Source organism: Gossypium hirsutum, chromosome A05 (assembly GCF_007990345.1).
Source record: "Gossypium hirsutum isolate 1008001.06 chromosome A05, Gossypium_hirsutum_v2.1, whole genome shotgun sequence".
In the NCBI taxonomy this organism is placed as follows: domain Eukaryota; kingdom Viridiplantae; phylum Streptophyta; class Magnoliopsida; order Malvales; family Malvaceae; genus Gossypium; species Gossypium hirsutum.
This window is the reverse complement of record NC_053428.1, coordinates 10,520,221-10,530,888: the sequence shown is the minus strand read 5'-3', so window position 1 is coordinate 10,530,888 and position 10,668 is coordinate 10,520,221. Positions and strand designations below refer to the sequence as shown.

At 35.6% G+C, this 10,668-nt stretch overlaps 2 protein-coding genes across 2 annotated transcripts; one reads left to right on the top strand and one right to left on the bottom strand.

Moving 5' to 3' along the window:
• Positions 1-911: 911 nt before the first annotated feature.
• On the top strand, positions 912-5,178 carry LOC107941166 (alpha-glucosidase). Its single transcript, XM_016874707.2, has 5 exons — positions 912-1,455; positions 1,536-2,248; positions 3,107-3,337; positions 3,430-4,076; positions 4,200-5,178. Exons 1-5 carry the CDS (start codon positions 1,214-1,216, stop codon positions 5,088-5,090), a joined length of 2,724 nt encoding a protein of 907 aa, XP_016730196.2. The 5' UTR covers positions 912-1,213; the 3' UTR covers positions 5,091-5,178.
• A 763-nt stretch (positions 5,179-5,941) lies between these two features.
• Positions 5,942-7,458, bottom strand: LOC107941156 (uncharacterized). Its single transcript, XM_016874690.2, has 2 exons — positions 7,362-7,458; positions 5,942-6,571 (listed from the first exon to the last, which is right to left on the bottom strand). Exon 2 carries the CDS (start codon positions 6,550-6,552, stop codon positions 6,109-6,111), a length of 444 nt encoding a protein of 147 aa, XP_016730179.1. The 5' UTR covers positions 6,553-6,571; positions 7,362-7,458; the 3' UTR covers positions 5,942-6,108.
• Positions 7,459-10,668: the final 3,210 nt, after the last annotated feature.

Sequence of the window (10,668 nt, the reverse complement as noted above, 5' to 3'; positions counted from 1 at the left end):
CACCTTTGATAGCTAAAACACAATCTGTTTCAATAATAACGTTGACCCATTTAGCCTCCCAAAGCTAATTGGAGGCCATTATAAATGGGTTGTAGTTTAACTTGTAGCACACTTTATCTCCAAATATTTCTTCTTAATCCCCACATGCATCTACCTTGCTCATCCCGTACTACTACTGTCGATCAAACAAGACTCAAATTCAGATTTCGAACACCATCTATATTTAGTTTAAAGAACCTAGTAGGCGGAGGAACCCATATTTGATCCCTGATTCGACTCACATTATTCCCCCTGTAGTAACCTACCCCTGCTTAATGGATCTTGCCCACCACCACGACGATTTGTCACACTAAATATGTTAAAATGGACGCCTTGAAACACACATAAATTTCACTATCTCCAAATCCTCCAACAAATAATCTCAAAAACAGAAGGCCAATCTATATCTTGAAATACAACATCAAATACATTTTTCAATTTAACAAACAACCAAACCTTTAATGAAGAAGAGAAGAATAGGGTTGAAATCCTCGATGGAATTAATAGCTTCCACACTTCTTTTGCTTGACAACAATCTCTTAACATGTGGAGACAAGATTCTTCAACGCTTCCACAAATCTTATATGAAGAGTCTTTCGAGAAATTTTTTCTATAACGTTCCTCATTAATAAAAATGTGTTCTTTAAACATCAATCAAATAAAATGACGAACTAATTTGGGACATTTAAAAAGACCACTAATACAAAACATTTAAAAACCATTAATTTAATTTTTTATCTAATATATAATAACTAAATTATACATTTATTGAGTAAAACAAACAAAATATAACCCCACTTATAATTTTAAACATTCCTAATACTTTTACCCACGAATAAAAATATACTTCAATAAACAAACTAAAATGCGGAAAGGGTACCCGACTATCAATCTTTTCTTAAAGTTCTTCCAATATTTTATATTCTTGCCAACAATCTCTTCACCCAATAAAAAGCTCCATGGCTGATTGCAGAGATATCGCCAGCTATTGTTTTCTTATGCAGACATCTTACGGATCTCAAATTGAATCATTGAAGACGAAGACCTATTAAATAAAATATACATTATATATTTATATGGCGGACTACGAAAGCGACACCTTATCCTCTTTAGTCCTCCATTGGAATAAAAACACTAGTCCATACAGACAGTCCAGTCTGAAACCCCAAAAACCATGAATACAACGCAAAAAAAGGACTTGCTACATCATCTTTTATTGTTTTTTATTATCTTTTCTGCTACTTCTTCTTCTTACTTGGCCGTTGTTCATGGGGTTAATGAAGCAGTTGGTTATGGCTACAAACTGAAATCTGTTTCCGTTGACCCGGAGCAAAAATGGTTGACCGCCGATCTTGCTCTTATCCGCAACTCCTCTGTTTATGGACCTGATATTCAAAAACTCAATCTTTTCGTCAGGTAATTTTTCAACTGAGATTTTTTTTTGACTTAAAGATTTTCCAGCTCAATTCTTAGTGATTTAAAATTACTGTGTGAAGCTTCGAGACAAGCGATCGTTTGAGAATCAGAGTTACAGATTCAGGGCATCAAAGATGGGAAATCCCACAAGAAATTATTCCTCGTCAATCCCAAAATCCTTTCAGCCTCGGCTCACCAGCAAACTACCCGACACGGAAGCTAAAAGAAACACGCTCGGTGTCGGACCCAAAATCGGACCTCATTTTCACTCTCCAAAACACCACTCCATTCGGGTTCACGGTGAAACGCCGCTCCTCCGGCGACACCCTTTTCGACGCATCACCGGACCCATCGGACCCACGCACTTTCTTGGAGTTCAAGGAACAATACATCCAACTCTCCTCGGCGCTGCCTGAAAACAGGTCGTCTCTGTACGGACTCGGGGAACACACGAAGAGATCGTTCAAGTTACAACACGACGACACGTTGACGTTATGGAATGCCGATTTAGCGAGTGCTAATCTTGACTTCAATCTTTATGGATCGCATCCCTTTTACATTGATGTAAGATCAGCATCTGGTAATGGCAGAATTGCGGCAGGAACTAGCCATGGAGTATTGTTGTTTAATAGCAACGGAATGGACATAGTCTATGGAGCAAACCGGATAACTTACAAGGTCATTGGAGGAATTATAGACTTGTATGTTTTTGGAGGACCATTGCCCCACACAGTCGTTCAGCAGTATACTGAACTTATTGGCCGCCCTGCTCCTATGCCTTATTGGTCCTTCGGTAACTACCCAATTCTTTTCTATTTTTTAATTTTTATGATGATCGGAATGTTAAAAACGGATTTTTATGAATGGCCTAAAAAAGTGAAATGAAAAACAAAAGAGTCCTTTTCTTTAGGATGAAATAACGTGGGCCAGGGACCTTTGTTGTTTCAGCCAAAATGAAATACAGTAATCAGTCATGGCCAAAAAGTAAACAAGAATTTTTGTAGCCGGTCGCTCTAGGGAAACATAAATCGTCTCCTTTCTAGTTTTCTTCTTAGTTCTTACGTTACGTCGTAGGTTTGGATTTTTTAAGAATATGTTCTTTTTCTACTCTTGGAGAATAATTGAAATAATAACCATTGAACTTTGATCTATTATTTAAAGGTTTAGTAAGGTTGTAGTAATTAGTCTTAAAATTCATATTTATAATGATACCATATATGACTTTTTCTATAAATAATATATTCATATTAGACACATGTTCATATATGATTCTCTCAAATCTAAATAAACATTAGCTAGATATTGGCTTGGTGCTTTTGTTGAGATTAAAAATGAGGGATCTATGTAATTTATAATTGATTCAAAATGCAAGGATCCAGCCTTGAAAAAAAAACCATAAAAATTCATGCTTAGGAAAACTTCTCATAGAATTTAGATGCGAATAGTCAACAATAAGTGGTATCAAAAGCCTTTGTACAACACCATTCTTTTCCCTTCACCTCCATTATATGTTTTATTTATTTCTGTAAAGAAATAACTACCATATCATGTATGTTGATATCAACAACAACGTTGATTGCTAGAGTTGGTGTCTATATCTTTGACTTATTAATGCATTAATCATCACCAATTTGGTCATTGCTTGTCAAAGGATTCCATCAGTGCCGATATGGTTACAAAAACGTTTCTGACCTCGAGGGTGTGGTTGCTGGCTACGCCAAAGCTAACATCCCTCTGGAAGTTATGTGGACGGACATCGATTACATGGATGGATTTAAGGACTTCACTCTTGACCCCGTCAACTTCCCGGAGGACAAGATGAAACAACTCGTCGATGAGCTTCATCGGAATGGTCAAAAATATGTGGTCATCATAGATCCCGGTAAATTAAGATACATGCATATATATATATTGGTGGTGACAGAGACAATGGAAATAATAAAATAATGACCATTATGATTACAATGTTGACAGGTATCAGTGTAAACAGTTCATATGGAAGCTACATCAGAGGGATGCAAGCTGATATATTCATAAAAAGAGATGGCATCCCTTATTTGGGTGAAGTTTGGCCTGGTCGAGTCTACTTTCCAGATTTTGTAAACCCTCAAACACAAACATATTGGGATGGTGAGATCAAGTTGTTTCGAGACATTCTCCCTGTTGATGGTCTTTGGCTCGACATGAATGAGGTATCCAACTTCATAACATCCCCTCCAACGCCAAATTCAGCCTTGGATGATCCTCCTTACAAGATCAACAACCAGGGAATTCAACGACCCATTAATAACAAAACAGTTCCTGCAACTGCTCTGCATTTTGGTAACCTGACAGAATACAATGTTCATAACCTGTATGGTTTACTGGAATGTAAAGCAACTCATGCGGCATTGACCAATCTGACCGGCAAACGCCCATTTATACTTAGCAGATCAACGTTTGTAAGCTCTGGGAAATATACAGCACACTGGACTGGTGACAATGCAGCCACCTGGGAGGATTTGGCTTACACAATTCCATCCATTTTGAACTTCGGACTCTTTGGAATTCCAATGGTTGGCGCTGATATATGCGGCTTTTCCGGGAATACCACTGAAGAGCTGTGCAGGCGATGGATTCAAGTAAGTTCCTAAATTTATCTTGATTTTTAAAGGGTTTTATCATACCATTTAGGAGAGCATACTTCAAGAGAAAATGAAGAATTGCGTACCTGATTCACTATTTATTGGTGTACATTAATGCAGCTAGGGGCATTTTACCCTTTCGCTAGAGATCACTCGGAGCTTCATTCAATCCGGCAAGAGCTCTATATCTGGGATTCAGTGGCTGCCACAGCTAGGAAAGTGCTGGGCCTCCGGTACCGCCTGTTGCCATACTTTTACACCCTAATGTACGAGGCACACACGAAAGGGACTCCCATTGCAAGGCCCCTGTTCTTCACATTCCCTCAAGATGTTCACACTTACGAAATCAATTCACAGTTTCTGGTAGGTAAAGGTATAATGGTTTCACCTGCATTACACCCGGGAGTAGTTTCAGTCAATGCTTATTTCCCGAACGGAAACTGGTTCGACCTCTTCAATTACTCCAACTCAGTGAGCGCAACATCCGGGAAATACTTAACACTCGCTGCACCCCCTGATCATATAAACCTTCATGTCCGAGAAGGCAACATCATAGCCATGCAAGGAGAGGCAATGACGACGAAAGCCGCTCGGGAAACACCGTTCCAACTCCTGGTGGCCGTCAGCAACACTGAGAACATCACCGGGGAACTATTCTTGGACGACGGAGAGGCAGTAGAGATGGGAGAAGGTGGGGGAAAGTGGAGTTTTGTGAGATTTCATGGAGCAGATTCCGGTGATAGCGTATCTGTTAGATCTGAGGTTGAGAATGGAGAGTATGCTTTGAGTAAAAAATGGATGATAAATAAAGTGACATTCGTGGGGTTGGAAAAAAGGAGGAGGGTGAAGGGGTATGAGTTAAGCCCTGGAAACACAAGAATTTTGAATGGAAAGCCAATTTTGAAGCCGAAATTAGGCAAGGATGCCCAATTCCAGGTTGTGGAGATAACAAGACTGATGCTACCTGTCGGAGAGGAGTTCAATTTGCAACTCAAAACTCCCCAAACTTAGATTTTTAGTAAGAGCCAGATCTATGGTGTCTCACTCACTCATTTTCGCTCGAAATCAGAATCAATAAAATAAGTTAATATCGCTGGCACCAATTTCTACTGCCAATTTCTTTTAGAATTCATTAAATGAATGGGGTCGGAGAAAAGCTCTATCAATAGTTTTTTTTTTTTTTTCATTTGTAAAACTTAAAACTTAATATTCAATTTAAGGGGCATTAAGTTCTTTGCCAGTCTACAGAGATCCATAATTTTTATTTCCATTTAAATTTTATTTAGAGTTGATAGGTAATTTTTGAAATATCCAAAAACTAATTTATCCAATATCTTAATCTACTAATTAGTTATTACCACATGCTTATTATTTCAATATCACTAATAGCGTTAGATTTAGATGGTAATATTTACCTGATTTAAATAACAAATGTGTTGTACTTATCAATTTTACACTGATAAACCAAGTTTTTATGGTTTAACCTATTCCCCAACCATAGTTGAATTGGTTTTGACATTTATTTATTTGATCATATCGAAGATTAATTTGTATATTAAATATGAATGATTAATAAATTGTTTAATTTTTTTCATAAACTACCCTATTTTCTGAGAAAAAAATTACTAATAAATACCCTCAAAAAATATCACTAATAATTCAAAGGGAAAATAAAACAATTAAACTAAAAAAATTAAAGATGCTAAATATTAAAAGGTAAAAAGGATAATAATCAAAGCACACAACCTCCTAATTTAATAACAAAAAAAGTATTAAGAATTCCACCCAGTAATATTAAATTATTTTGAAAAAAATACTAATCATATCAATAGAATCCAATGAGAAAAAGGTCGAATTATGCATAAGCACAAGATCTTATGTCCATATATATACATATATAACACATGTAAACATATCCGCACATAGTATATATGTGCATGGTCGATGCATGCATGCATGAGATGATTATGAGACATGATGATGAGATCCGAGAAATGAATTAATGTGAAGACAGGCAAATATGAATAGCTTAGCCTATATTGGTTAGCCGGAGAAGCTGTTTTTTCTTGGACCCTAAACTGGGCTCACGTTTCACTTTGACCAAATGACTCAAAACTTTTGCATACCGACTCATCATTCCTTTCAGCTTCACTCCTCCATTGCCGTAGTCTTGCTGCTTCTTCACCAACTGCAAACGTTGCTCTTCTTCTTCCGAGAAACGACGACCCAGAGAAGAAGTATTTGCCGTTTCATCGCCATTGATGAGTTGCTTCAGGCTTTTACGATCCTCGTTTTCTGATTCTTTTTCTTCTTCTTGTTCGTCGTCACGTTTCCTATGCTCAGAGATGGAGGAACCGGCAAATGTTGAATTTGAATGATTAAGATCCTCATTAGCAATAGCATTAGCCTTCCTGGTTCTCTTGGACATTGTAATGTCGTAACGGGGCTTGCTTTGATTGCACTCGCTCCCCATTATCTATCTCCCACGCCAACTGCAACAAATGGCATAGATTGAATGCCAACTGTGATGGATTTAATTAAATTTAAAGGTAAGAGGGGTTTGTTTTGTTTGCTTAGCCAGCAATTATTATACGAAATCTCACCCCCCCCCCCCCGGGTCTTATATAACTTTTAACACATACGGTACGTAGTACAATCTACATGTTTATTTCAATGTGTTATTTTTTAGGGTAAATTCTATCTTTAGCCACTTGACTATGGGAAAGTCTTCATGTTCATCACTTAGCTAAAAAAAATTGTAATTTTATTACTTATGTTTTTAAAATTAATTTTTTTTGTCACTTAATCGTTAAGTGGCTAAGGTAACATTTTTTCAATTGGTAAAATAATAATTTTCATTCTCAATTTTTATACTTTCTATCAATTTCACCTTAATTCTATATAAAATGATAAAAATTAAAATTCTTTTTAAAAATTTAAAAGATTCTAAAAATACATAGAAAATTTAAAAAAACTAAATAAAAATAGATAAAAAAATTCAAAATAGATAAAATAAGAGAAAATTATTTTTCATTATAGGAAAAGAAAAAGAAAAAAATTCAGAATATAATTTGGGTTTTGAAAAATAATTTAAATGAAATGAAATTTTGAATTAAGTTTAAAAAAGAAAATTTTGCTAAAAAAATGACATCAAAGTGAATTAGTTTTGGAAAAAGTTCTTCAAGGGCATGGAACTCGACTTGATGATATTATTAATTTGGTTATGTTCTGTGTTGCAGGCCCATTTGCCCGGGCCCAAGAAAGAAACAAAAGAACCCATACCAGCAGACCCACCAACTCCGCCGTTCACTTGCTGGCCGCCGCACGCTGCTCACCTGCTCCACCTGCTCTGCCGCTCCCATGCCACTTGCACCTGCAAAGAGAAACAAACACGCAACAGTCAAAGAAAAGAAAGGAAAAAGAAAACAAAAAATAGGAATTAATATCGGCTATAAAAGCCATGCATATAACTCTTTTTAGGGGCTCTTCCTTGGCAACTTTTGTAACAAAACAAGAATAGATTCAACCGAAAGAAAATAAAAAAGGCAGATTCAAGGTCTCTTTCTTTTCAGTTTTGAAGTTTTTTTTTATTTATTTATTTTGCTCTCTTTTCTCTTCATATATATAAAAATAAAGATAGTAAAAAAGGAGTTAAAACAAAACCTTACCTGCGCCGCACCGGAGGAGAGAAGACGAGCGGTTTCCCCTCGATCTTCGGGTCTCCGGCTTCTTTTTCGGGGATTTGGCCTTAGATCCGTACCCTAGGGACGCTAGGCTTAAAAAGGGGACCGAAAAGGTCCGATTTTGGACCTCCGGCCGCCACACACGGTGGCTCTACGGCGGAGACTCGCCGGAAGCCTTGGCCGGGCCATCTCCGGAGTCGGAGCCTGAGAAAAATGAAAAAAGAGAGAGTTTTCTCTCTGTTTTATTAAAAAAAGAAGATGAAACTGTTTTTTTTTAGCCTTTTTAGTATTTATATTAAACGTGAAACGACGCCGTTTTAGCAAAGGGGATCCGCGCGTCGACCCGACCCGACCCGAAGGATCCGCGTGTTTTTAATTTTTGGGCTATTTACGTGCGCAGTCCCTCTGACTTGTGGCGTGTTTCAATTTGGTCCTATTTCGCTATTTCTTTGTTTTTAATTTGACCACAAATTTTTATTTCTGTTTCATTTTAGTCCCCTGAAGCGCCGCGTTTTGAGATTTTGGTCTATTTCCCATTTTGGTCCCCCTTTTTTTCGCGCGCATCACAATTCGATCCCGTACCTTAATTTATTTCTTGTTTTAGCCCGGAAATTTTGGTTCAGTTTTAATCTAGTCCTATTATTGTTATTATTATCATTATTGTTATTATCCTTTTAATTCAAATTTCGATATATACATGCACATATATTTTATGATATACATATATATTATAACTTACACATACGCTTATTTTTCTTTATATATATTTTACAACTTATATTCATATCCATATATCTATATACATATTTGCATAAATATATATACATACTTACATACAATCTTTAATTTAAAATATATCTTTTATATCCTTTTTAAATTCATATACGTATATGTTACTTTATATTTTAGTTCATATACACATATACCTGTATATATATTATTATTCATTTTATAATCTTAATATACATATATATATTTTTACATACTCATTTACATATATGGTTCATATTTTCCGTATACATACATACTTATGTTATATATATATATATTAACTTAAATACATACCTATATATACCCACCTTTTTTTATAATCTATATATATACGTACGTACCTATTTTACAACTTATATGTATTTATATTTTTCTATTTTTTTTAATTGTATATATATGTATATATCCATATTTTCATTTTCGTAAACACATTAATACCTGCTTATATGTATTTTATACTTTATAATTTCAACATACGTGTATATATGTGTATTATATTTCTATTCCTTACTATTATTTTATTTAGTATTTATTGCTTATTTATTTAATTTTCTTTATTATTTTGAATAAATATTTTAATGTATTTGTATATATGGCTTTTTTTATTGTAAGTATGATTTTTATTATACTGTTCCTATTGTCCATATTATTCTTACAGTTTTGTGTGCATTATGATTTTATTGGCTTTCGTATTTTTCCTACGATTTTCGTATTTCATTTTATTTGATATAACAAGTTCGTTTTGAATTAATAATATTTCGTGTTTAGATTCGAGAATATCGTACCCTAACTTACTGGGTTTCGATTTTCACAATAAATCTAAATATACGAATCTTTTCAAACTCAAGTTTTTTTAGAATGATCTCCGGAATTAAGAAAAGATCGTGTCCTAACTTACTGGGCACGACCCCTTTCCTAAACCTGGGATAATAAAATATCTTTCAAATAAATAAAATTTTGGCATTCATTCGCGTATCGAAAATTCGAGACATTGTGTCCTAACTCACTGGATATGATTCTCCTTCTCGAATAACGTGAAACATGCCCCTTTTTTCTGAAAATTTTCAATGTTTTAATACAAGGATCGTATTTTTAAAATTCTTCAAGGTTCTCAATTTTTAACGTTAAGACATTAAGTAATCAACTAGGTACCAATTTTGGGCGTATCGAGGGTGCTAATCCTTCCTCGTGCGTAACCGATTCCCGAACCCGTTTTTTTAATTCCGTAGACCAAAATCATCGTTTTGATAAAAATTAAATCGGTTATTAAAAACAACTACTTTTCGAGGTGACCCGATCACACCTCACAAAAAAAGATTGGTGGCGACTCCCGTTTTTAGTTTTCATTTTCAAAATCCAAGTCAACCCCATCTTTCATCAAAAAATGGTACCAACAGCTTGGCGACTCCACTGGGGACTTGTTAAGAGAGTCAAGCCACGTGTTGATTATTTCTTGTCTTTCTGTCGAAGGTTGAAAATTCGATTGAAATTTACGATCCTCTCATTGCGTCTCTATTGTTTTGAGTTATATTTTTATCGTGTTCTGTATTTTATTTTATACCTCTGCGCATTGCATTGCATGACCGTTGGTCACACCTTTTTAAGTGAGAGTGAGAAGCTACGCCTTCGTGAGGTTTTCACCTCCGCATGGGATAGTGAATCGCTTTCGGGATATATCTGTACCTATGTCTTCGTGAGATTTTCATCTCCGCATGGCCATAGGGAAATGTATCCCCCTGAATCGAACTTGGTCCGTATGAGCCTATAATGGGTGAGGATCGAGGAATTTGCTGGTTCAGGTACCCTACTTTAGAACCAAACCACATGTAATGAGCCATAGGAACCGACCTAGGTAGAGTTACTCTAAATTTTTAGTGCTTACCTAAATGAATGTTGTATTTATTTATCGTTTATTTTAAATCTTATTCTGTGTTTAATGCTAATTTACTTTGTTTGTGATTGCATGGCATCTTCATTCTAAAAGAGGTGTTGATTTACGTTCAGTTTCTTGGTAGAAAGCTTATCATGGAAAAGGGGTTTGTTGATAAAGTAGAGGATAATGCGGCTGTGCGAATATGGGCTGAAACTACGCAACGGGAGAAAGGCGATAGTCTTACCGAAGGGTACGTGTCAGA